Source organism: Catharus ustulatus, chromosome 17 (genome assembly GCF_009819885.2).
Source record: "Catharus ustulatus isolate bCatUst1 chromosome 17, bCatUst1.pri.v2, whole genome shotgun sequence".
Lineage (NCBI taxonomy): Eukaryota > Metazoa > Chordata > Aves > Passeriformes > Turdidae > Catharus > Catharus ustulatus.
The window spans coordinates 15,466,698-15,494,255 of NC_046237.1; the positions used below are offsets into that span (position 1 = coordinate 15,466,698).

Here is a 27,558-nt window from a genome sequence, read left to right on the forward strand (position 1 = left end):
CCAGTTCCATGCATGTCACTTCTGAGACAATGAGGCTTGCTCCCAGAGAAGCTATAGCTGCCCCATCTGTTAAAGTGTTTCGGATGAGCTTGGATGGGGCTTGGTCTAGTGGAAGGCATCCCTGTCCATGACAGGGGGTGGAACAAGATGGTCTTTCAGGTTCCTCCCAACCCAACCCACTCCAGGACTCTATGGTTACCCATGGTACTGGTACTACTTTCTGGCTTTACAGGTGGCTCCTCTCAGGCTTGGTGGCATCTGAATTCTCTGCCAATGCACCCAGTTCACATTTTGGAGCACAGGATGCCTAGGCATTTTGTAAATCCCATCAGGCACTGTTTCCAAATATTACAGAACCAATCTGCTCACACTTCCTTCCAAGATTCCTCAGTCATCACCCTCAGAGAAACAGAGCTATTTTCACAGACACTTCAAATCTCACTACCAAATACTTCTATTAACCTTCTCCAGCAATAAAATGAAGGGAAGACTCATGGATAAGTGAGGATTCTTAGTACCTTGAAAACAAACATTTCTCCTCTAAACAGAGCCACAGTGTTAAAGTTGCCATCACAGATGTTTGGTTTGGAGCCAGGGAAAGCTGGCCTGTCACCCAGAGGAGGACTGGGAGGTCGTGGCTGTCTCTCATGTTTTCTTTCTGAAGTGGAGTGAATTCTGCGAACAGGAAGAGTTGGTAAAGGCCTGGTTGGCTCCAGAGGCTCTATAGGAGGACCTAGAAGTGAAAAGGAATATATTTAGCAAAGTGGACAAACTTGGTTTTTTTTGTAAGCTTTCTGTAAGGCTGGATGGACACCACTGCCAGGGATTTATATACTCCTGACGCAGAGCTCATTCCCTAGAAATGGGGAGCAGAACAAGACGCATCCACATGTGAAAACTATCCCAAAACAGACAGGTGATAAGAACTGAAGTAGAGCCAAAATGTTTTTGTAGGTCTTTCCAGGGAGGCTGGAACTAAAAGGAAGGAGGAGCCACACCAGTCAAGTTCCTAACTGAAATGAAAGGTGGTAACACTTGGATAGCAATGTTTTAGTAGACCATAAAAAAAGGCAACAAAACAACATGGAAACCAAAGCAAAACCAGAAAAAAAAAAAAAGTTAGGGCATGAGAATCGAGGCTACATTGTAAGGGGAACTGCAGGGAGTACTTTACTGCACATCAGTGACAAATCTGTGCTTTCCTTGGCAAACAGCTGTCACATTAAGGGACCTTATCCCACTCAAGTGATGCCCTCCCAGCACAGCTCTCCCTTTCCATCCTTCCCTAACTCAGGGATCTGACAAGGCCATGGGCATGTACAGAGAAATAAAAATACAAGTGAGTTAGACTGGAGCAGAGATCTTAAACTGCCCCTTGCCATAGGATGTTTTCATTAACTGTTAGTGGTAAATCTGAGCCAAATCTCACTCAGAGAGTCACATTTCTTGTTGCTTCTCAGAGTTAATATGGCAATAAACAGAAGGGATTTTGGTGGGCTTGAGATGTGAAGATGGTTTATTTGCAGGGATTATGGTTTCAATTTCATTCTGAGCCTGTAGGATAAACCCCAACTATGGGCAGAATGGGAGCTGCTGTCATGAGTGCTGTTCCAGTGTCACAGTTTGGGGCCAAGGTGTTGCACCCCAGCTGGAGCTGAGCCCTGGCCCTGGACAAGGCTCAGCCTCACAGCCTGGAATAGTCATCCCAAGCTGGGTACCTGCCCATATCCAGGGAAGGGATTTACAAGGAAGGATTGAGGTACCCATGGAGGCCACACATCTGTGGGATAAGAGAACTTTTGCAGATAAACATTTTGAACTGTGCAGTCTGAAAAAATGGTTTGGTGCCTGATGTCCATGGCAGCTTTACTCTTAAAAGTTCAATTTTCAAAGAGTTCCTAAAATGGATGAGGGCTCAACATGTCCTGGAAGAGTGACCAGATTAGGAATATTCTCACAGCTAATGACAAAGAAGTCACCAGCGAAAGCCACCTCAATAATGGTTAATAAGGATGTAACAGTAAGAATCTCATGTGCAAGTTTCATGGATACGATGTTCAGAAAGTACCACCTGGATGGTAAAGTCCAACTTGCTGCAGTACCGGACCAGAAAGCTCCACCAGCAAGTCCTGTAATAAGCACAGTGTTTCCAGGGCAGATACAGATTTCAAGCATATAAAATCCTCTATAATGCACAGCTCTAATGATTAAGTCCTGTCACAGCTGAAGTCTGCCTTACCGATTGCTACAGTTTGTGCAGCTTTAAATTCACTGTTTTCTTTCTTATGTCTAGTGTCTAAAAATGTAATCATTTATAGATCTTGATGAGAATGCTTTTTAAATTCTCCTTAATGAACTAAACAGAGCCTTCCTTAGGTCTGTTGTTGCAAGGGCTTTTGGTTTTCAGATCTTGAACACCTCTTTCCTACAGCTTTTCAAATGGATAACTGTTATTTCTTCAGGGCAACTTGTCCTCATAATGTGACCCTTTGTGCATGTGCAGTTATAAGCAACTATTTTTATTTACTTTATTCAGAGGCTTCAATGAAGGACATCAAAATGCTGCTACAGAAATACTTTATGATGAGTCTCTGATGATGATTACCCTTGAAAGCTGTCTACAATGAAACAGATACAAAATACTATACTCATACTGTGTATTTCTCATCCCCTCCAATCTTACCGGGGCATTGCCCAGTATTTTAGCTAACCCTAAAATTTCCAAACTCTGATACTGCTACTGCTAGAAACCTGTGGATTTTCCCCAAATGGGATGCAGCTGAGGTCTCCAGCCAGTGCCTGTGACAGGAGCAGCAGGACTGGACCAGGCAGGGCGGGTACATCCTCAGCAATGCTGCAGGGCAGCTCAGGAGGTGCTTTTGGAGACATGCCAGGTCCTCTGCAGTTGCTGTGCTCTTAGTCACACTCCAGTTCATTAAATACATCCTTTTAGGACCAAGCTAAACTTGAAGATTTCTGGAGTGCATCCAGGATGCTGCAGCTGCAAACAGGCACCACAGGGCACAGCAAGAGCTGACCCGTAAAACCACCCTCATCCTCAAGAATAAACATAACGTGGGTCTCAGCCCTCAGGGTTTTTTTATTTCACATTATCCCTGCAGCTGGATCTCCACATGTGCTGCTGCTGTTCCTGCTGGCAGTCATTGACCCACAGGACCTTTCTGTGGTGTGAAGCAAAGGCACCTCCCCAAGGGCAGCAGGTCAGCTGGATGCCTGGCACAGGCTGGAAAGCTCCTGGAGACGGGGTTTGGCACAGTGGGACATGCACAGAAAGGGCTGGGAGTGAGGAAAGGGGCCCCAGACAGATCCTGCACAGGGACAGTGGGATTCTGGCTTGTTCACATGCAAGTGCTCAGCTCCTGCCTGTGACAACTGCAGGAGCAAGCAGTTCACAACCAGTTTTGGATGTCAAAAATGGCACTTGGTGCCAATGACAGAATTCAAGTAAATGAAGTCTGAAAACCAACAATTCACATGCTTAGTGAAGATGGAAATGCTTGCATTAGGAAAGAGAAGTTGACTGGGACTTAAGTAAGGGGACAATAATCAGTGATTTATCGACTACTGCAGACACTCAATGAACAGCAGCATGACCCCTTCCCTCCTGTGCTGTATTCTCCATGGCTTTGGGTGGATGTGGTTAGTAAATAACACAGGAAAACCTCTAATGCCTATTTTAAACGATAGGATTCCCCTGCCAACAGCCTGGCACAAGGGTCAGCTATAGCCCATTGCCACAGAAACACAAGGGAGATGTAGTTTACTGTTTCCCCCCTTTGCAGGGGGCAAACGCTGCCACGCACTGACCAAACCAGACATGACCATGAGTAGTAAGATGAGGACATGACATTAATTCCTTCTCCCTCTCTTTTAACAGAAAAAAAGGATGAGACAGGAGTAGCACCTAAATAAAAATAGATTAACGTGCCTGACAAAGACCCATTGGACACAGAGAATCTGACACAAAGAGAATCTCACCATAAGGTGCAGAATAGGGACTGTAGTGTTATGCCTATAGGATGGAAATTTAACCCCTCCATGACTGGAGTTACTAATTCCCTGTCTCTGAACAAGTGAGGACCACTCATGTACCCAGTAATAGCCTGCACTGCCCTGTACAGACAACCTGTACAGCTCCCCATTTTAGTTGTTGCTTCCACTTAGTCCCTGAGTGTGGCTTAAGGTGGGAGGTGATACTACAGCTGTGCACATGCAAAGAGCAGAGGAGCACACTGAAAACATGGAAATCCTCAGGTCCAAGTGCTACTCAGACAGAATTTGGTGTACAGTTATGGGGAAGCAGAAGCAAGCCTGTCCTTTGGTGGAGAAAAACGCTCCCTCATAAGACCTAAGGCACTGCAGAGCCCAAACTGGCACAGAAGCAGAATGAGCAGACCCCATCCATCATGGAAGCTTACCAGTCATTCCTATTTCCAGACTCCCATAACAGTACCCTGACTCCAAAACAGCTCAAGGCAGGATGGAACAGCTTTACCAGTAGCAGAGATGAGTATGTGAACAAAAAGTCACTTAAGACCTTAAGACGTGCTGGCACTGTGGTATTTAATACAGAGACTGATCACATCACCAGTGAGACCAGGCAACAGCACATATAAACCACATCCTCTGCCATAACACTTCTGAGCAATTTCAGAAAATCAGACAGAGGAAAAATATCTAATTAAAAAAACCTAAGTGAGAGAGGTCATTGCATGGGTCTGCCAATGGGCCTGAACCCAGTTACCTAGTTATCATGTGTGACTCCAGCACCAGAGCCAAGTCCACCCACGGGACTGATCCTGCAGCCACTTCCACAGGGGAAGCAGGTAAGAAATCTCCTGGAGTTGGAGGAAAGCAACCTTCCTACGTTCTGGAGGAAAGCAACTTGCTGAGACTTTACAGACACTGTGTGGAGAAGAAGAGTTTCTTCCTTTCTATCAGAAGCAAGGCAAAGAATGTCAGAAAGCTTTTGGGTCACAGCAGATCACCTTTAGAGTGTGACTTCCACCACTGGCACTTAGCCTCCTCCCTTCATGCTTCCTCTGTCGCAGACCATCTGAATATCAAGGTGACCTGTGAAGATAACACAGAGAGAGGAGGCATTTAGGAGCCACTGTGTCGATAGTTGAGGACAAAATATAATTGTACTGTCCTCCTGGCTATTGACAGAGTGTTCCCTCAACTGCACAGCACCTGCCTGGAGGCTCAACACCTTCCTGTCCCAGCCAGCAGCTCCCCAAGCCTGCCAGCATAGAACAGGCTTTGGATCAGCTCAGGAGAGAGAACCATCCATTTGCAAACAAAGGCCTGTCCTTATCTTCTTAATATTCACTCAAGAAGAAAACTATCCTCCAGACTACAGTTATGGTTTGAATAACTCATAGGAGGTTTTGGTTTGAAAAAGCTAAGTTGCCAGCATGTTTCTGCAGCGCTGAACCAGCTGTCCAGTTACATAGGCAAGGCTCCTCTGCCTTCTTCCAATCAAAGCCTATGATCCAAGGGAGCCAGGGAGAGCAAGAGAAACCCACCTGGCTGCTCTGCAGGCTCCAGGGCAGTTCAGAGAGACATCTGTTCACACTACATGACACAGCTGCCAACAAGCTATCTCAGGGGCTAAACATTGTCCACAAAACTCCAAGTACAGGAAGGACTCCTTTCCCTCACGCACTTGACAAACTCACCCATAGAGCACTTTGCACTTCTGGGCTCAGCCTTCAGGGCTAAAGGGCTAAAGTAAGTTAAGACGTCCCAGTTAGCCAGGATCCTTGCCAGAGTGCAGAACAAGCCCCAGCACTCAAAGAACAATGGTTCAACAGTCAAGGCCCCTGTGATCATCACTGTGTGTCAGGAAGAGTTTCTCAAGCCCTTCTCACACAGACATTCTCCTCTGAATGACAACTGCCCCCTAGCTGATAGAGCATTCACCTGGGAGACATGTATCCACAGCAGACATCATTCCCAGAGAGGAATACTCTCCTGGGTTCTGGAATGAGGTTATTCACCTTGCACTTGGGTTCTCTGCTTTGGATGCCAGAAAACTGGGTCAAAATTCCTAGTCTTAGGCAGGTAAATGATGAGAGGTTTGGGCTCTGCAAGATGCTCCAATTTCTTTCTGGAAAGACTTTCAGAAGTCTGACATCTGCTCCATGGCAAAACAGAACATTTTTCTACACTCAGAAGAATCTGTAGGATGAGAAAAGTATTTCCTGCCCAGCCATGACATAAAACAGTGTTTTTCCATCAGCTGAGAAAGCTCCCAAGAGAGATGGGCTCCCTCTCAGCCTCCCCTTTGGCAGAGTCCTCCAGATGTCAGGTGGAGCCCAAGGACAGCACTGGAAACCAGGCTGGTTCTCCCTGTGTTTCAGAGGAGTGGGAATGAAAACCTGGCATACAGTGAGGCTCTGTGGATGCACCTGAGGTGTAGTCTGGTGTTTCCTGCTGAAAGAGTCTGTGGACAGGAGGAAAGGTGCAAATGAAGTGATGCAACACAGAGAGGGTGTCTGGTATCTCTGCAACATCCCAGAGATGTGGCACCAGGGCACATCCCTCCAGATTCCTGATTGTCAAGCATTTTCCTTCCCCTCTCCTGTACCATGGGGCAAGGATCCACAAGTCCCAAATCTTGAAGCTTCTACAGATGAGGTCTTGGATGTTACTCTACTTCTTCCTCATGTCCAAGAGGACATATTCAGAGAACATTTTCAGGTCCCACATGTCAGGAAAGCTTGCTCCGATGGTCCCACTCACAGTGCAGTGTCACCACATGGCAATTCTCCACCAGGGCTTTCTGCTGTTTCCTCACAAGACATCTCACACAAAGGTGTAGTTTAGAAGTGACCCTGGGAAGGTCTGTAGGTTACAAGAATCTCTATGGCTGCCACTGAGAAAAGTGGAGGGAGGTTATGGAACCAGTGCTTGCTGCACTGAAGGGGTGAGGCCAGCAGAAGGTCCTAGTTTCTCATGGACACTGTGCCCTGTTATCCCTGTTCCTGGATGTCAGAGCTGGTGTTGTTCCAGTTCCTCAGCCAGGGGCTGGAGTGGTTTTCATACCCACTCTGGACCTCAGCCCTCAGGGGTGCAGCATCTGCACTAACTGGGATCTCTTCTCTTGAACTGCATGAAAGACGTGTTAGGCTAAGACTTCCTCAATGATATTTGGGATGACCCAGATCTTTGAGGTTGTGTCCAGGGTTAATGATCTGGTCTACCTTTGAGTGATTAGGAGATCTCCCCTTTGTGACCTTAGGCTTTGAAAGGCCCTTGATGATAAGGCTTAACCAGCCACGTGGACATGAGTTTTCCCTGTACAATATGTGAAGCCCTCTGCTCCACAGACACAGCGTCACAAGAGTCACTCCCCATGAGAGGCTGCTTCATCTCCCGCTGCAAGCCAGCACGGAGAGCAGGACATGAAGAATCACAGAATCACAGATTCATTCAGGTTAGAAAAACCCCTCTGAGATTATCAAGTCCAAACCTTAACCCAGCACTGCCAAGCCCACCACTAAACCATGTCACCAACTGCCACATCCACACATTTTTTGAATACCACCAGGGATGGTGGCTCCACCAGTGTCCTGGGAAACTGTTCCAATGCCTGACCATGCTCTTAATGGAGAAATTTTCCCTAAAACTCCCCTGACACATCTTGAGGCTGTTTCATTTTGTGCTGTCACTTGTTACCTGGGAGAACCCTGAGCCCCACGTGTCCGCACTCTCCTGCCAGGACAGGGTGAACAGTGCTGCAGAGTGACCTGTTCAGGCTCTCGGACACAGCCACAGCTAAGTATCTCTCCTCTCTCCACCTCCAGTACAGCTCCCTGCAGCCCTGGCTTCAACACTTGCAAAGTTAAGAGGCAACTCAACAGGATATGCAGGGGACCTGCAAACTGGTATCACTTCCAGTTTAATTCCTTCCATAAGGAATTAAACAGGCATATAAATACAGAGGAAGATATCCTTCTGAGAAACACACATAAAGTTGAGCCCTGCTATTTCCTTGTTTTGTCAAGGAATTTGCTACAGGAAGCAGCTCTCAGGATATGGGAATATTGCTGACTTGTGTTACAGCTCTGTCACACTGAGAGCTGCTGGCCTTGACCTCAGTGGCTCAAAATGGAAGTAACATTTTAAACATTGGCCTTATATTAATCAGCATGAAGTACAAACAAGAGTTCACATCACCTACTGTCTCTTTGGGTGAGTTTTGCAATAAATTCAGCAGAAAATAAATTAAAAATTTTGAAATCATTATATGACAGACCTGGACGTGTTTCTTTACTAAGGGATAAACACAGATACAATATAAACCACATTTGAAATGCATCATTCTCAGAAGGAGACAAAATGGACTTACGCTTCAGTAGAGCCTCTGTTCTTTGTTTCTTCAGTGGAATGAAAAATCTGAAGTTTTGATTATAACTATTTTTTTAAAAGGACACTATAGGCAAGACAGTGGCTCTGTGTCTGACTTGGCAGAGTAGGTTACTAAATAATACACACTGATCGCATGCTGCTGTACTGCAGAGAATGTCAAAGCAGCAAGAAAGCAGGAGATTTTGGGTTTTGGAAAGGTTCTCTGGTAGATGGGCTTTTGGCATTCCCAAGGCACAACAAAGCAGAGTGGCACTGAGAAAATAAAATACATTAGTCAAATGTTCCTGCTAAAGCTACAAGAAGGGTATTTCAGCAGGCCCTTCTCTTTTAAGATAAGATGTAGGGTTCTGTTCTTTCACCATTAGTTCCATGGAGAAACATCACCTGTGTTTTCCATAATTTCTTCATGAAACATAAGCATAAAACCTAATTTTAAATTCAACTTTGTTTTTTGGACTGTAACTCTGTACCAAAGGCTGAAAATTCTTCCTGGGGAAGAAAAACCCCTGCTGCAGGAGGGAGACCCGTTCTGAGGAGTGCTGGGCACAGCTCAGCCCCTGCTGATCTTGGTTTGAATCCCAAAAGGCCTTATCTGCTCCCTTTCCAAAAACATGTCTGAAGAGAAACCAGTCATTTTTTCTTGATTATACTTCCACTGTCTACAATAAATTATGGGTTTTTCCCTTCTGATTAATCAAAGTTCACAGGAACTAAAACAACTTTTCAAAACAGAAACAGCATAATGGCATTTTAGCAGTTTTCAAAAGCTAACACTTAGATCTATTACTTAATGAAAGTTTAACACTGACTACCCCAGCACTGGCTTTCAAAACCCTCCAGAGTCTCTGCTATCCTGAGTACCAGAACATGTACTATGTTAACATATTCATAATTAAATAATACCATAGGACAATTAACATGCAATTTCACCCTGGTAATGATAAATAAGGAGATCCACAAATGTAATTTAAGCCATCTTATTTTACATTTTGGACCTTACTTGGATATCTGCCTCACACTGAGGCTGGATTGCATTCTACAAATGCCTGGTTTTTCCTCAGTCAGAGAAATTAGCCCAGAAAGACTTTTCCAGGCATCTACACTTAAACAAACAAATCTCAATCCAGTCACAGAAAACAAACACCATACCTGACTCAAACAGTTGAGATGCAGTTTAGACCTCTGAAGTCTTGCTACACTGCTTTAGAACTTCACAGATCTTGGCACACATTTTATAAGCAGCAATTACAAATTCACTGGCAGATTACTGATGCAAACATTGACTAGTGTCAGGCCTGCCACCAATCCTTGCAGCAAGCCCTGAGAAACACCAGCTTTCCCACTGACAATCACCTTACAAGTATTTTTTCACCTTTAATTCATACAATATCTGCTCTTCTTTTTCTGGGAGCTAATATTTGACTTTAGCTGCACAGTTACATAGCACAACTGCTCTGTGCTGCATTCTCTCTGTCAAACTTGTACGTTCCACAAAGAATTAAATCAGGAATGTTTGACAAAACTTATTTTCCACAACTGTGGCCATTAGTGTCAGACTCCCCTTGAGCTCCTAAAACCTGGATTTCTCTTTGCTCTCAGAGTCTCCTTCAGCCAACAGTTCTGTGAGTTCCTGTGCTCATACCCTGGTATCCATGATCCCATCACATGGCACCACATCATCTGCAGTCCCTTGGTTTTCTCCCATAATCTCTCTCTCTCTCTTTTTTATTTTCCTATTTGCCCAATATCTTCATGGGATACACTGTACAACATGCTCAGCTAGAGATTAAAAGAAGCAAAGTGTTCCCTAAGCAGATTCAAACTTTCTTTCCCTTACCTCATATATAATGAAAAAGAAAAAAAAAAAGAGTGCATAAATACTTTCTACCTTTCCTTGATGTTCCAGGCTCTTTGCATTTTTTTCCTTTGTTTGCACTGGTTGTTCCCAATGGACAAACCTTGGGTACACAGCAAAGCCTGGTTTTCACTTTGCAGTACTCCTTGTTTTGGGGACACAGTGAGGGATGGAGCAGCAGTGGGATCACAGAGGTCTGGTTATCCTGACTTGTGCAGTCATCTGGTACTCAGTCCTGGATCAAGGGCTTTTAAGAGTTCCCCACTCAGCTCTGGCAGGAAATGCAGCCCAACATCTGCAGGCATGTGGGCGCTAATTGCAAAATACATCCTAGGCTCAGACTTGGTGTAAATAAAGAAGTAGGCAGGGCTGCTCACCATAGATTTTCTGAATTCCTTGGAGGTCGTCCTGGGGCAGTTTGAAGTTGTGTGTTTCCATGTACTGGTAGAAAGGAGCCATGATGGCACTGGGATCATTGGAGTGCTCCAGACCCAGCGCATGCCCTAGCTCATGGACTGCAACCAGGAAGAGATCATTCCCTGTGGGAGGAACACACAGCTAGGTCAGCACACAGCCACAGCCTCTGTCCATCCCAAACCCCTGCTGCCCATAAAGCCAAAAGCAAATGCTTTCCTCTCCTACTGAACAGCAGGCCACAGTGCCAGGGTCATTTCCTGGAGATGGTTTTAGCCCCAAAAGTCTGCACAGCCTTTAGCCATTGTCACAGCATGGGCCAGAGGCTGCCAGCCCCAGAACAGGTAAAACAGGCAGTGCCTGGAGTGAAAGGATACTGACTGTAGACTCTTTTGTAGAGAATTTACAGAAAATGGCCAACAAAATGGTCACTGTGATACCACTGGCTCCTTATCTATGTGCTGCCAGGAAAGGTGAGAGGACAGACTGTCTGCTAATCAGTGGTGAGGCGAGCACTTTGTGGTCCTTCAGGGTCCTCTGATGCCATGCTCTGATTTGCCCTGGACCAACAAATCATAGAGGAGGTTTGCAGGCACTTAGCAAGGCAGGAGGAAGGACAGAGAAGACAAGGATAACACCCACTGTCCCATGTGGGCAGCCCCATCTCCTCCAGCACAGGCTCCTCAGCATGCTTTTATGCTGCTGAACCTCTGGCACTGCTATATGTGCAGGAGCTGAGCACAGGTAGCTCCATTCTGCCTCAGCCCCTCACAGGGAAAAGGTTGGGTTGGATCCCAGTGGTGGAAGACAGAAGAAAGAAAGAACTGACGGAGGAAGAAAGGAGGAGCCCTGTCTGGTGCAGAAGCTGGGAGCATTGTCAAGTAGGAGTACCTTTAACTCTACAGGCACACATTCCTCTTCAGTCCCACGGGCCTGGGACCCTCATCTCTTTGATCTAGTGTGGTCCGTGGATGTCCTACTCCATAAGGGCACTGGAAAGTCACCCAGGCAATGCTGTGTAGGGATGGAGACACAGCCAGCAAGAACTGATGTAAGGGTCTCCTCACGGCAGTAAAATGTCTGAGTCTTCAATTCTGCCTGAATTTGGGCTCCTCTGGTTTTGGTTTTTTTTTCGCAAGGCAGAAACCAAGAGCACTTGCAGTCAGACACTGTCAATCAGTTGTCAGTGGCAGCTCAGTGGCTGCTCTGTAGCCTCTCCCAAGACCTTCTTCACACCTCCAACTGCACCTGCCTTGGAGGTACCAAAGCTCAGTTCTTTGCTGAGCTCTTCCTGAGACAGGAGTTGCAACAGACTCACACAGAACCATCTCCACTTTTTACTGCTTCACTGTTACCCATAAAAACAAGACAAAGCAGTTTCGGGGATCTGTGAGCCTCCACAGCAGGGAGCTTTGCCAGCATCTGAAGATACCTGAGGTCAGTACCAAACAGTGCTGCCCCAGCCACACATACCACCCCAAAACGGTTACATGTGCTAAACATTTGAGTTGGAGGATGAAAGCACCTGAGTATGCAAGACATGTTAAAATATACAAATGCATTTCAAATAAATTTTCAAATACAATTGTCTAAAAAACACATACAGCCAAAAACACATACAGTCACATATTTATGTAAAATTTTAGAATTTTTGTATTTCGGAAATTCAAATGGAGACCTAGTTAGTAATTTTTTCTCATCTCTTGCTGAAAAATTTAGTGTGTGCAGAACAAGTCAATACAATGTCCAACAGCATAGTATAAAATCCACGAAGCATTTTTATGGTAAAGTTTGGAGGACTGATCATTCTTCACAGGTTTTCAAGAACACTCAAACTTAGAAAATATACCCAGATTCCAAATGGGATTCAGAGATTCAATGTCCTTTTGCAAAATTGAATGGATTTAGTCTCTTGTATCACCTAAATGCTCATGAAAGCATAATTTTTCACTTCTGCCACAACTACTCACATGTGGAATTCCACAGTAAAGGCCACTCAATACAGAGCTGACCTCATGAGACTCTGCTCATCACTCATCACAGGCTCACAGGCCGTGTCCATGCTCAAGGACCTCTTCCTTCACCTTCCCTTGGTGGCATTTTCCTCCTTGCTAAAGTATCTGCAGTATTTGTGCTGCCAGCAGGTCTAGAACTTGTCTCTATGTAACTTTACATAAAAATCTATGGAAGTGACTTGCCTCTATGTGCTAAACCTTTATCAGGAGTATAAGATCAGGCACTATCTTAAGTTAAATTAGTTTTAAATAGCTTTCAATCACTTGTTTCTGTCCAAAATAAACACCAGCCCACTTTACAGGCAGAAAATGAACCTCACAGACTCACAGGAAGGTTGAGGCTGGAAGGTACCTCTGCTGGTTGTCTGGTCCAATGCCCAGCTCAATCAAGGTCAAGTAAAGCAGGTTATCTTGTCAGGTTTTGAATGTCAAGTTTTTCGTACTGGGAAGCCGCGCACAGGGTGCTCCAGATGTGCCAGGTGGGAAGGAAGGATCATCTCCTTCTGGCACTGACCTGATGCCCATGCTCTTCCAGAGATAGCTCTGGATGCTGTCAGCCTTCTGTGCTGCTGACTAATGTTCAACTTGCTGACAACCATAGAAGGAGCCCCAGGTCCTTTTTTGCAAAGCTGCTTCCCAGTCCCTGGGCCACCAACAGTCCAGGGGCAGGGCTATGCTTTTCCCCTCGCTCACCTTCATTAGGCTCCTGTCAGCCTGTTCCTCCAGCCTCTCGAGGTCTCTCAATGACAGCATCACTGGGCAGTGTTATTAACCACTCCTCAAACTACCTGTCATCTTCAAACTTGCTTAATGTGCACTCTGTTGCATCTCTGATGTCACTTCATCAAGGTATTAGCCAGTACTCATCTCACACAACTCCTCTGACACGTATCCTGAACTTCTCCATCTCACGGTTACTGCAGCCAAGAATGCCACTGATCTTCACACTACCTGATCACCAGCGAGACAAACAGTAAGAGTTCTGTGCTGATTAGCAAGATGAAGACGCATTTCTGAAGAAGTACCTCAACCACCACGGTGCACAGGCCAGCCAGCTCTTCCACTATGGAAAAGAAACACACCTTTTCCCACCTATGCTTTGGAAATACTTGTTCCTGGAAAAACAGCTGAGGAAAACACCTGCTGCTGTCCAGTTTTAAATCACCATTCTGACTGGCAGTTGTGCGTGCGGATGTCACAGAACACAGAAAATGTTGGTTGGGAAACTTTGTTCCAACTAGGGGTAAGAAACTCTCAAATTAACTGTCCCAGTTCCAGCACAGCCACAGTGGGCAGGTCAACAGTAGAGTGGAAAGCTCTCTTCCTTCATGCCCAGAGTGAACCTGAACCAGAGCACTGATAAACGCAGGGCAGTGCCTGGAGCAGATGAAGTAGAGCTCAAGAGAATTCCTAGAAAATGAACTGACCTGCACAGAAAGCAGGACAAGAAGTTCCTCTTAGCTCTCTCCAAGTACCCTGATTCTCAGTGCTGTGGTTGCTTCTCATCTGCTTTTGCTGAAAGGCAGTCATGGCAGAAGCACACAGAGCTCCCTCTCTTTCTGCTCCCTGCCCTGGCCAAAAATTTCTCAACACAGTTTAATCCCCTCTTGGGGGCTGGGGGAGAGGTGGAGAAATTTTTTTCCATTAGCATGTTAAAGGAACCTAGCTGGGCAACTCCCTGGTTTCTGATTACTCAAGACAAAAGAGGGGGGTGGGAATGAACAGCTGTAAGTTGCTTTGTCCTTGCAAAGGGCCACTCGCTCTCGAAGGCCGCAGGCTGGAATGCAGAGGAGAGAGGTTCTTTTTTCTCCACGATGGGACCTGCCCTGCACTCCGACACTGCTCCAGCTTCCTGCTTCTGAGAACAGTGCTGAGAACCGGGATGCAAACGGTGAGTGGAGGTTCTTTTCCTTCACCCTTCTCCCACCTGGGACCCCCCTGCCGCTGCCTCCTGCCTGCTCCTGCAGTTCCTGCGACTGAGAGAAGAGAAAAGGCCACTCCGCCCTGCTCCACCAGGACTGTGCGGAGGAGAAGAGCGTCTGCCTGGACAAAAGACTGAGACTGAGTTTCGTTCTGCTTTGTCACAGATCTTTTCATAGCTGATGTTGTTCTTGTTTGTCTTGCAGATATATCAGTAAAGAACTGTTATTCCTAAACCCATACCTTTTGCCTGAGAATACCTTAATTTCCAAATTATAGTAAACTGGGAGGGAGGGAATTTTCATTCTCCATTTTGGGAAAAAGCTCTTGCCTTTTTCTTTTCTGGCAATACTGTCCCCTAAACCAGGACATCCCCTCATCTTTCTATTCCAGCCTCCTCCCAGTCACAACTGTTGATGTTTTCCTTCCAGCATGCCCCTGGCATCTCTTTTCTCCATCCTGATGTACAGTCTAAGGGAGTCCCAGGTTTGAAACAACTACATCATTCTCAGAGAACAAGTGAGACAGCATTTCATGGGAGGAGGAGATGGGAGAAAGAAGTCTTAAGACCATTTCAGAAGCCCAGAGTTCCCAAAAATCCAGCTCTGGATTCATCATCCTGTTTTCTCTTGAAGGGTCACTTGATATCAATATTGTTAAGCAACAAGTTCCCTTTAATTTGCTAATGGTAGGAAATTCAATAGCATGGAAGATAATATGTTCATTTCCTTTTAAAAGGTTGGGCAAGGATTTGCTCTGAAAATATCAAGGTGTAAAACTGCCAATGTGGTTCTCTCCTCCCACTGCACTTGGCCTGGAGCTGTAAGGGCTCTCTTTGTTCTCATTCACTGCTGAGCTGGAGGAGTCTGGAAAGTACCTTGTACCTCCCACATTATTTCTGTTGGTTCTTGAACATACAGAAAGGTCTCTCACCTCCCAGTTCTCCACACTTCTCATCCAAACAGCTTTCCCCATAGTGTCCACCTTTTTGGAGCAAGATTCAGATGGAGAACTAACAGCCTAGCTTGATGCTTTGCAATGGAAAAAAGGTCAGGCAATGGGATACAGCTCCTTAATTTCCTGCTCAACCCACTCCCCCAAGACCAAGTAACAACAAAAACTTGCACTCAGAGTATCCCAGGCACCTGGGTAAGACAGTAGGGTTAAGAAGGATCTGTACTTGGAGGAAACAGTCCCAAGAGAAATACTACAGTTTTTGCTCATTTGCACCATCTGTACAAAACAAACAGGTCTGGTCAGAGATCTGCCTGAGCCTTCCTCCTTCCCAGTTCTCAGGAGGCAGCCCAAAGTCCATCAGTGAGCACCAGAAAGAGGATGATCCTGTAAAACTGGCAGGAGTAAGTCAGCTCACTGAGCAAAATAGTTTGACCTGCTATGCTAAACACAAAAAACCAGTTAATTTAGCTTTGTATTTTCCTTACCAGCACAATGTTATCACCACAGAAAATGACAACTGAGGACACACCTACAGCACTATAAAAGCATCTTCCATTATCATGATGGTGAATACACCAGGTGAATACGTTGCTTACCTTACATCCAGCTCAATAGCTCTATACACCTTGAAACATAGGTTTAAATTGAATTTTCTTAATTAAAACCAATCTGTGTTCAGGATAAACCTCGTTAGCTGGTGTGCTCCCAGATGAGCTAACTTACTTTAAATAAACTGCAATACAATCCCACATCAAACCCAGATCTTTGGTGAAAGGACTCCCAAATTGTTTGTAACATTGTGTCTTTCCCTGCACAGTAAAGAAACACAAGGTTTTATTGCAACAGCACCAAGAACACTGGAGTCATAGACAAACCATTTATCTATGAACTTCCTTCAACTCCCAAACTCCATCCCTCCGGATTTTTTTATTTGAATCTTCCTCTGGAGAAAACCTTCAATGGGCAACGGACACCTCGAGAGAACTTTTTTTGGTGAAGTTGTCATTCCTTTTAACTACGAAAATCCACACCAAAATGCTTTATTTGGCTAAGTAAATCACTGAATAATTCCTGCAGGACAGCGAAGCCACCTGCTGAAATCCCTGTCAATTGGCAGCAGCAGTTACAGGGACTCCATTAGGGCAGAGTTTCCAGTTATTGCCATCAGTGTTTATCCCTGAGCACAGCTGTGCACATGGGTAGGCTCTGGAGAGCACAAAGCACTGGGGACTGCAAATCCAGGACACAGCTTCTAAGACAACAGAAGTACAAAGAACATTGCATATCTGATTAACAGAAGAAAAGAGACTGAATCTCTGCTGTTTGTCATGTTAGTTTTACACTTTATTAACAGTATCACTCTGCCAACACACATATTGCAGTGTACTCAGACACAATTAAAAAGACATATGAAGGTTATATTTTGAAATTTTATTAAAGTAAGAATGATACTGAAGAAGTCAGATGATTGATTGTGTGTGACAATAGCATGCCTCAGGTAATTACAGAAGAGATGGTGTGAATTAAACATGCTTTAAATACACTAAAATGATCCCTTCCACCTCAACAGTCACGTAGAGACAACACTTTCCCAAGCACAACTTAAAGAAGCTTTAGGGCTACTCTAAGCTATGCCTTGGTTGTTGCATCTCCAGACCTGGCAGGTCTGACCTGCCCAAGAGAAGAACACGTGATTAGTCTGTGCTCCTCCATTCACCTCCACAACATGCTCTGCTCAAGGAAAGCTTCAATCTTCTGAAGACCCTGAAGAAGGGCTGATGCCTCTCTGTGGAATTCTGTGGAAAACTGCTTTTCTATCTAGAAAGGAAGAAAATATATGTTAAAAAGAAATACAGGTGTTACTTTGTTCATAAGCATTTATTCTTACGTGTAGCAATGAACATGTATGTTGCTTTTTAAGGAATTAATGAAAACTCTGAAAAGTGTTGAAACAACTTCCCTGGAGAAAGAAGGAGTGATCTGCAGCTTTAACAGCAACTGTACCACAGCCTTGTTAAACTGATCCCCATGAGAGCAAGGGACTGCAGAAGGACAAAAAAACACATTATGTTACCAACACGAAAGGTAAGTTGTCTTTATTGCCCAAAAGACAGCATGCAAATCAGGGCTGGTAGCTGTGCTATACACTTCACTAATGGTGCAAGCTTTATCTGACATGCACAGAGGGTATTATGAGGACAAGCTCCTGTAGAAATTCAGAGGAAAAATACAAACTAATGGTCTGGAATGGTGAGACCAAAACTGACAGAGTGGGCAACCAGAGAAAGGGGCAGTCATGCCGTTTCAGAGCTCAGCAGCCTGACAGTCAGTGTTTTGACTGAGTGTTCTGCTGAAAAATTGACCCCATCTTTCACAAATGTAGGTTGTAATTCCATAAACAATTCAATATCAAATAATTACTAATCCCAAAATGAAAATTCCTATTTGCCTGTACCAGCAGGGAATTTGGTAGAACAGATGGTAAAGCAGTAAAGAAAAAAAAAAAACCACAGAAACACAAAATGTAGATATGACTTTCATTCCATCAGTCTTGAAAAGGAGCTATTGTTTGTATTTTAAAATATTTAAATACATCAGGGTCTACTGACAGAATTCAGTCCTGACCCAGCTGTGCGAAAACACTAGAAGGTAACTAAAAAACCCCAGGCCTTGGCACAGTCAGTGTGGACAATCCAGTCTGTGATATTTCGAATCCTTTCCTGCCCATCAGGTTGAAGTGATATATAATTCCTGTTGCTGGCAATAGAGCAAGTGTTGTTCTGGAAGCTATGAGAGCAGCTATGTGCAACAGAGAGGGAGTTCTCTAGAACAGGAGACTTTCTGTCTTTGTGCCCCTTGACACAGAAATTCCTGATCAGGCTGTAAAGATTGACTAAGACTGAGACATGAGAGCTGGGATGGAAGAGATCTCCCCCTCAGAGTCATATTCTTGGTGGATTTGTGTAGAGAAAGCAGTACTGGTCAAACTGTTTTCAAACCATGAGCTCTCCTCCAGAAACAGGAAAAAAGAAAGTAATTTAAGCAATTCCCAAGTTTGCTGTTTGAGTGTGATGTCAAAATCCAGAGTATTGGGTGCCATTTTCCCTCTGATGCTACAATCCACCTCTGCCTGTGATGACCTGCTAACTCTTTTCAATAATTGCTCTATTTTTCTTTTTTTTTTCTTCCTGATGGCCTGTTGTTTTTCTCCTCCCTCCATCAGCAACTGGAATGCTGCAAGTTTATTAAAGACACTGCTCTGTTTTGGCTCATGTCACATCATCAGTTTCTGCTTTACAAAGGACAGTGATAAAAAGAGACTTTTTGGCTCACCTTGATTGTCATGACCTGGTTTTTTTCACAGATTTTTTTTTCTTCCTTTTTAAGGGAATGACACATCATTTTAATCCTTACTGGCTCTTTCCTGTGAATCCCAGAGTATTTCATTCTCTGTGAAAAGAAGTAAAATACTTTACTTCGATTATACATGAATCAATAGGATTCCAAATGCCTACGAAACTATATTCATACTCTGTGTATTGAATGATTACTAACAAATGCAATGGGACAACATTTTTCTTTAAAGAACATTGTAATATCAGGTGTATTGACAAGTACCATCAGGTACTTGTTACAAGTACAGTGTTTCAAAAATTTGGAATTTGGAGATTACCCTTATTAATGATTTTCAGCTGTAATCACTAACTAGCACTGCCAAGCTTTAAAATCCAGCCTGCATTGTGAAGCCACTGCTGTTTGTAGAATGACAGCAAACACACCAAAAGAATGCACTACTTACAGAGAGGCAGTCCAGGGGTGGAGAGGAGAATCTGAAGACAGAAATCTTCCCCGTGTGCTGATGGGCTTCTTCTTCTGTTCTCCTTTAGGTTGACAGGACAGGGGTGTAATCTCAAACTGTTGCTGATTTGAATTGCTGATTTGATTTCCTTTTACTGTGGCGAGCTGTCTTGAAATCATGCATCTATATCCTCGCTCAAATCTGTTCAGCATTAGCATAGGATGTGAGAGAGCTCTGGCTTAGGTAAACGAGTCTCTCTCCAAGCAGATACAGGATGAAACCAGTGTTAAGTAGGTCTGTCCTGGAGATTAAACACTGAACTGGTCAGCAATGCACTAAGTACTGAGCAACAGCATGACCTAGTGATGTATCATCAAAAGGCCTGAGAGAATAAATTGATATTTTAATACAATTTATGCCTCACTTGACTTCCAACATGTATATGAAAGTCTTCTGGGTTTTCTGTGTTAAGGGACACAAGAGTAACTTCAAAGCAGTTCTGGTTTTTGCACTGGAAAACTCTGATGATCATTTTCAACAACAGTGTCAAAAGCCTGAAAAATAATGACGGATTCAAAATGCCATTTGTTAGAACAAAACTCTTTAGATATGGAGATGTTCTGTATCTAAGAAATCAAAGAAATAAAATTTAAAATCTACTTAGCAGCCAAACAGCACAAAAATTACATGTGTTCTCTGGTGTTACTCATTGTACTCACACTCTGTAGACTGCTCTCTGTACTTCCATAGAAAATTAACATGAGAAAAAGTGGTAAAATAAGAAAGAAATGAGACAAAGCAAGGCAAGACACAGAGGAAATCGGAATTAATCGAGGAGAAAAGACTGCAAGTTCTGGCAATTTGCTGGATGAAGGTACAGGGGTTAAGGTGTATTTTCTTTTCCAAGCAGGCACTGCACTTGCACAAGTAAGGTAAGTGGTGAACAAGCTGACAGTAGAGAGTCAACCTAGGAAAATGGATGCCAGTACAAATTTCAAACACAAAAAGAAAGCAACATTCATCTTAGTTCCCTCCCCCCACAAAATATCACAACTGTAATCAAACAAGACAAATAGGATAAATAATGTTTACCCAGCCATGTTTCCAAAATGACTGGAAACACCTGGAAGTTTTTGATAACGAAGAATTGTATGACTAGTATTTACCTAGAAAAAGTCAAACCTACTGATACATCCCCTTTAATGGGAATCTGTTGGATATTCTAACATACATTCTATGTTTATAGGATTAGTCAAGTCAGCACTCCAGAAACCTCGTACATTCAGGCACAAAAAAGAAAAAAAAAGCAACAGTTGGAGGTGGTTCTTCAAAAGGATCAAACAGCTGGCAAAAAATATTGCCTGTTGTACATGCATCTGTGAGCATCACCAGTCCTCTCTCACAGAAGATTTCAATATTAAACAGTCCTGTTTTTAGAAGGGAACTAGCTGATAGAAACAGAGAATTTTATGAGCTGAATACCTTTCTATGGCTCAGAAATTTCACGATTATAAGCCGCACCTGATTATAAACTGCACTTCCAGGTGTCGGGAACTTTTCCTTCTTTGTCCACATGTAAGCCGCACCTGATTATAAGCCACACATTACAATACAGGGTGTGATAAAAGGTATCTATTCTATCACCATCTGTTGAGGGTGGGGGCAGTGATCCTTATCTCCACGGCAGATACTCTGCTAATGGGCCATCCATTGAAACCAGTCGGGGCATTGCTCTTTATCTTTTCACAACCCATCCTTCCTCCAGCCAGTCATTTCCTGCTAATGGCCCATTGAGTCCCACTGTGTGACTGATAAAATTACTTCATCCCTTTGGAAGTTGCTCCAGCCAGGGGAAGAGCCCAACATTTCTTACCAAGATAAAAACAGAGGTTTTGGGACACTAAGGTAGCCCCTTTCTCCACTGGACGCCAGAGGAAAACCGGATTTCTCCACATCACCACTGGACCTCCAGAGAGAAACCGCACCTTCTACAGGAGCACTGCTCCAACTGAATCACATCTGTCACTGTAAGAGGACTGCAACCACCATTTAATGGGACTGCTGCCAACACCCTGCCTGACAGGGTGTCAGGTTGTAGGCTGACTTTGTCAGGGTTTGAAGTTTGTTTATTTGTAGTACTGTATTTCTATTCTAATTTCCATAGAAAAGAAATGTTATTCCTAATTCCCATATCTTTGCCTGAAAGCCCCTTGATTTCAAAATTATAATAATTTGGAGGGAGGGGGTTTACATTCTCCATTTCAAAGAGAAGCTCCTGCCTTTCTCAGCAGACACCTGTCCTCCAAACTAAAACAGCAACTTTTCGTTCTTTGTCCATATATAAGCCGCACCTGATTATAAGCCGCACTTTGGGTTCGGACCAAAATTTTAGTCAAAATGGTGCGGCTTACAATCATGAAATTACTGTAATTACAATTTGCTTTTAAGTTCTTGGAACTCCAATTCTGTCTGTGGCAGTATAAGGAATTATGGAAAAATGTAGATTGAAAGGCATGACTGGAAGCCACCAAGTTTAACTTTGTGCTTCAAGCAGGGCTAATCTCAGAACTACAGCAGATTGCTCAGGACATCATCCAGCCACGTTCCAAAAGTCTCAAAGGATGGAGTCCCCACAACCTTTCCAGGTGCAGCTTCTGAGTTCTACCACTCTGTAGGTGAAGAAGTTTTTACCTTACACCCCAGGGGGAATTTTTCTTGTAGCTTCTGCCCCTTGCCTTTTGTTCCTTTTTCTGTTCCTCCACCTCCAAGAAGTGTGTGCCTCCCTCCTCTCTCTACTATCTCCTCAGGTGGAAGACTGCTATTAGACGCTTCCTCCCCATCCTCCTCCTCACTATGTTGACCAAGCCCAGTTCCCCCTGATTTCATCTTGATTACAGGGATACAAATGTCCAAAGAACCTAGAAGGTCTGTGATGTTAATATTACCAGGACAGAAAACAGTAAACCTGCCACGAAGACAGTGCTTTGAACACACTGATCAGCAGATTAAATGTCGGCTTAAAGCTCTGCATTCCCCCAAACAGGCTGTCAGTAAGCTCCAAAACTAGCTACCCCAACCAAAATTTTCTCCTTGAGATCCTTGCTGAATATTAACATTTGTCAGCCTAGACATCTGGTTGTCCCGAAGAAGCTGGTCAGGCTCCTGAACATATGCCATGTCCAGATGATGACTCCAGGAATGCTTGCTCTGCTGTTCAGGTAGATGTCCACTGAAACAATGCTACTCCTTGTACTAGAATCACAGGGAAAAAGCTGTTCAGTTCCTCTCCTCTGTGGCTGACAAAACCTTCCCAAAGGTGGTGCAACCCCTTTTCCTCCAGAGCTTCTGCAGAAGTTCCTGCACTGAATTAGCACTGAATTAACCGAAGGTGATCTGAGCATCTGTACTGTTTCTGCCAGTGTCTTCCAAACTCTGCCATTATTTTTGGTTGGCTTTCTCTCAGAAGCTGAACATGAAGCTTTCCAAAGAAGCCTCTGCAGGAACCCACTGGGATCTGTGGGGGACACACTCACTTAGAACAATGATAAAATCTGTTTATTTGCTGTTAGCAAAGCTCAGCACTTCTTGCCAACATCTAAAAAGCTGATGCAGTGGTTATCCTACATTTACAGAGAAAACTTGGTACAGGTGTGGCAGAGAGGCACTGAAGGATAAAGCCTGCGATCTGTACAATGATCACACGATGTGAAGCTGAGCCACACTGGAGCTGGTACAGATATAACTCCTCAGTTGCAGGTGTTTCCTGAAGGAGCTGTAGTGGCTGCCCTGGGCACACTCCCACCTACAATGCTACATGACAACAGATGACAGGGAGGGTCTTAGAGATCAACTCTGGGCATAGTGAAAGAAAAAACATCCAGAGATCCCTGGCAGAGTATGGTCTTACCTCACTTTACTATTAAAAAGATTCTCTAATCTACCTGCAGGGGGTTGACAGACACCACAGATTTAGTGGTATGGTGTTAGCAACATGCATAACAGCAATGTATTTTTGCTTTTAAAACACCAGGAGGGAGATTTGCCTGGGATTATTATTAATACTCTTTGTAATGTTAAACTGGAGATAAAAATTTACTTTCGTAATTAACCTGGATTAAACAAATGTTGGAGTTGTCAGAGGTATGTAAGAGCCGTTATATGTCATGTGGATATTTAAACTGACAGAACTACTAAGTTTCAGCCACTCAGGATTCCTTTTCAACTTGTTTTTGGAGTTACCTACATCTATAATTATGATTTTCACATAAAGGCTGGCCAGTTAATAATGTATTTAATGCATCACCTCTATGCTTGAGCCAAGTGAGGTGCCAAGAGAGAGATTCCAGCACTGCCAAGTCTGTTCACCCCCTTTAAGGCTTTTGCTGCCTGAGGAATGTGTCAGTGTTGTGAGTATTGAGATGGGCAGTTCAGAGCCTGCTTGGCCCTTTCTACAGCACATTTCAAGTAAAAAATATCCAAAACTTCAAGAAAGCAGAGGAAAGTCTGGTGTTTCTTCTAACAGAACCAGTGGCTGGGACACTGAGCCTGTGCTGACCAAATGCTGCATCTGAGCAGCCAAGAGGGGCCCCATGGCCAGGGAGCAGCTGCACCCCAGGTCCTGCTGAAAGACAGGAACTCCAAACACAGCTTCATTTGCCTCCATGTGCCAGACACCAAAGCCTAACAAGTGTGTGACTAGGTAAAGGCCAACAGCTGCTTTCATTCCTATTGAAGAGCACCTTCCAGGAAAAACAGGAGGGCAGTCCCCAACACTGTGACCATGCCAGCTGCTCCTCGTGTGCGGTTGTGTAGGTGATTTATCTCTACTCTTGCTTCTTTTTCGGTTGCATCTTGTTTGCTGCATCACTTCTCTGATTTGACTTGGTTCCTCCAAACTCCAATGTTCTGCTTCATGCTTCCAACTGCTCTCATCAACATTATCACCAGAAAACAAATGAATTCTGTATCCCAGGACCCCAGTTAATAAGAGCTGCTCCAGGAGTTCAACCTCCTACCTGGTTTATCCCATCCTCATAATAAGATTACAGTAATTTCACGACTATAAGGAGCACCTCTTTTTTGCAGCGAGGATCCACCTCCAACACCCCCTGCGCAGTTGCTGGCTGAGGCCCCGCCTCCACCCCATTGCCGCGGCCCCGCGAGGCCACTGCCCCTCACAGCCGCGGGGCCACTCTCCCCTCACAGCCCTGCGCAGCCGCGGGGTCACTCCCCCCTCACAGCCTGGTACAGCCACGGGGCCACTCCCCCTCACAGCCCAGCATGGCCCTGCTGCCACTCCCCCCTCACAGCCCAGTGCAGCTGCGGGGCCGCTCCCCCTCGCAGCTTGCACTTCTGGGTTGGCAAATTTCTGAACTTTGTCCTTATATAAGGCGCACCAGACTATAAGGCGTACTTCCGGATTCAGGCCAAAATTTTAGTCAAAAGGGTGCACCTTATAGTCGTGAAATTACTGTACTTAAATTGATCTTCCACAGTCTGCTTATGAGAATTCCAGAGAAGCCAGTACAATTATGAGGATAAATCAGCAACTACAAATCAAAAGTACAGTCTTACTCAGCTAAAGAAACCGAATGCCTGAGTGGAACTGTAACTAATATCCGGGGAAAAGAAACTTTGCACTCACTTTGAAAGCCTATGCAGGGGGTCATCCTTCACAGCAGAAGAAAACAGAATATTATATATTAAAAAAATATAAATACATAAATATATAAATAATTTAAATAATTTAAATATTAAAAAAATAGTTGGTGCATGTGCCCCTGTTACCAAGGGCTCAAGAGGACAACCAACAGCAGCACCGCTATTATGATTACACCGATAATTTCAAGGGACATGGTAGCGGCTGTCCACAAGGGCAAAATCAGTACAATAATAACAATGCAAAATGATAATGAGTATATAAATCCCAACTAACTATACCCTAGCTGGGATGATAGAGTTGTCAATAACCCCAGTGAATTACCACAAGGCATCTTTACAAGACAGAAGCTTTCATCAATAGGCTATTACATTCTCTGTGTACAAATTGGAGATGGTTGTTTGCATAGAAAGATCTGCTCAAATCTTTCTTATTTTTCCTGAGTGGATGAAATTTCATGGGAAATGTTTCACTTTTATCCATATAATTTGTACTGCTAGTGAAGACTGCAAAACAGCTCTTCTGTGGGGTGACAGCTGTGTCCAAACACAGAGGGATTGGACCACTGCAGGTGCCACAATACAGTGTAACAAACGCAGACCCACAAAAACAAAGCTTCAGATCAGACAGGAATATAATAAAACTGTACAGGTGAGAAGGCAGCAAAATATTCTAAGGATCGATGGTACCAGTTTCAGCACTCCGCATTGCTGACAGATGTACCTTCACAATTGTGAGGCTAAGAGAGCTCCAAGGTAGATTGCTCAAATTTTCCCTTCAACTAATACACATTCTTGTCAGGAGTAGAACATTTTACACTGTGATATTTTGTGGGTTGATGTAAAGATATCATTGTTACTTCACTCTTATTTCAAGACTCTTATAATCATTGAACAGATACTGAATGGTCAAACCAGTTCCTCTTTTGCATGTGAATAAATGAGAGCTTTGCTAATGATTTACTGGTAGGGTTTTTTTATTCAATTCCGGACTGATCAACTCTGTTGCCACAGAAAAATCATTGTCGCCATTAATACCTTATTTTCAATGAAAATTGACAGTGAACTGAGCAGGAAACCTCTGACCAAGAAGAAGCCCTTCAAGACCTGCTAAAAGCATTTCAAATAGAACATGTCAGAGGTGAGAACCTGAAGCTAGTGAGTGCTCCAGTGACAAGGAATAGTGAAACAGTAGGAAACCCCTTCCTAAAGATGCCTGCATCATCCAGTGAGGAAGCAGGACACCTTCACAATTGCACACCAAAGATACGGATACAGGCAAAGACAAATTCCTCACACAACACATCTATAATGCTCTGACTACAGCCTCACCACTGTCACCCTCAAAACATGAAATTCCTCTTCCATCATCAACACTTCCCGCAGATGGAATGGTCAAATACAACCCCACCATTCTCCATATCCTCACTGGTGACTTTTTAAAAGAGCCTGTGCAGCCGAATCTATGCAGCACATTAATCTGAAAGCAAATGCACAGGTGACATCCTCTGAAAAGGAAATCTCAATTCTTCTATCAATTCTTACACAAAGTGCACACCAGCCCCTCAATTACCAATTCATGACCTTTGAGAACACCACTTCATGTGCCAAAGGTGGCTTGTATGCCTAAAAGCTTTTCTGATTTTCAAACCACACTCTTTGGTCTAAAGAAAGACATCACCTCTGCATACGTCCTTAGGCATCATGGGCACAACGCCACTGCTGTTTTTATGTACAATAATTTCATAACTATAAGGCGCACCGGACTATAAGGTACATTTTTTTTGGCAGCGAGGATCCGCCGCCGGCCCCCCCCGCATGGCTGCTGGCCACGGCCCTGCCTCCACCCAGCAGCCGCGGCACCGCAGCCCCTCCTCCACACGGCACCATGGCCTCGCGGGCCCGCTTCCACCCAGGAGCCATGGTACCACGGCCCCACCTCCACCCGTCAGCCGCAGCACTGCGGCCCCATGGGCCTGCCTCCACCCGTCAGCCGCAGCACTGCAGCCCCGTGGGCCCGCCTCCACCCGGTAGTTGTGACCCCGTAGCCCCCCCTCCACCCATCAGCCATGGCCCCATGGCCCCACCTCCACCCGGCTGCTGCGGCCCTGCCAGCTCCCCCTGCGGCTCGCGGCTCACACTTCTGGGTTGGCAAATTTCCGAACTTTATCTATATATAAAGCACACCAGACTATAAGGCGCACTTCCGGGTTCGGGCCAAAATTCTAGTCAAAAGGATGTGCCTTATAGTCGTGAAATTACTGTAGTTTAAAAATCAAGACATATTAACAGTCCAAATAAACTTTTAATCCTTATCAAAATATCAAAACATTATTTTGAATCCATAAAGGCTTAAAGACACATTGTTCTTCCCAAACCATTAGGACTGTGGAAATTGCAAAGATATTTTGTGAGGCCACTGTGGAATTCTGATCATCAGCCTAAATTTTTTAGAAGGCATCACTATCCTCAATCGAAGGTTTGAAAACAGAACAGAAAGGGCTCACTGCCTTTAGAGAGAAAGATAAAGCTATAAAATGAAG

At 44.4% G+C, this 27,558-nt stretch overlaps 1 protein-coding gene across 1 annotated transcript in view; it reads right to left on the reverse strand.

Moving 5' to 3' along the window:
- The window catches only part of MMP24 (matrix metallopeptidase 24), a 45,683-nt gene that overhangs the window by 5,904 nt on the left and 12,221 nt on the right, over positions 1-27,558 (reverse strand). Inside the window, exons 5-6 of the mRNA XM_033075057.2 lie at positions 10,630-10,791; positions 519-733 (exon numbers count right to left, since the gene is read on the reverse strand). Of these exons, the coding sequence (XP_032930948.1) occupies positions 519-733; positions 10,630-10,791 (377 nt within the window). The remainder of the gene's footprint in view (positions 1-518; positions 734-10,629; positions 10,792-27,558) is intronic.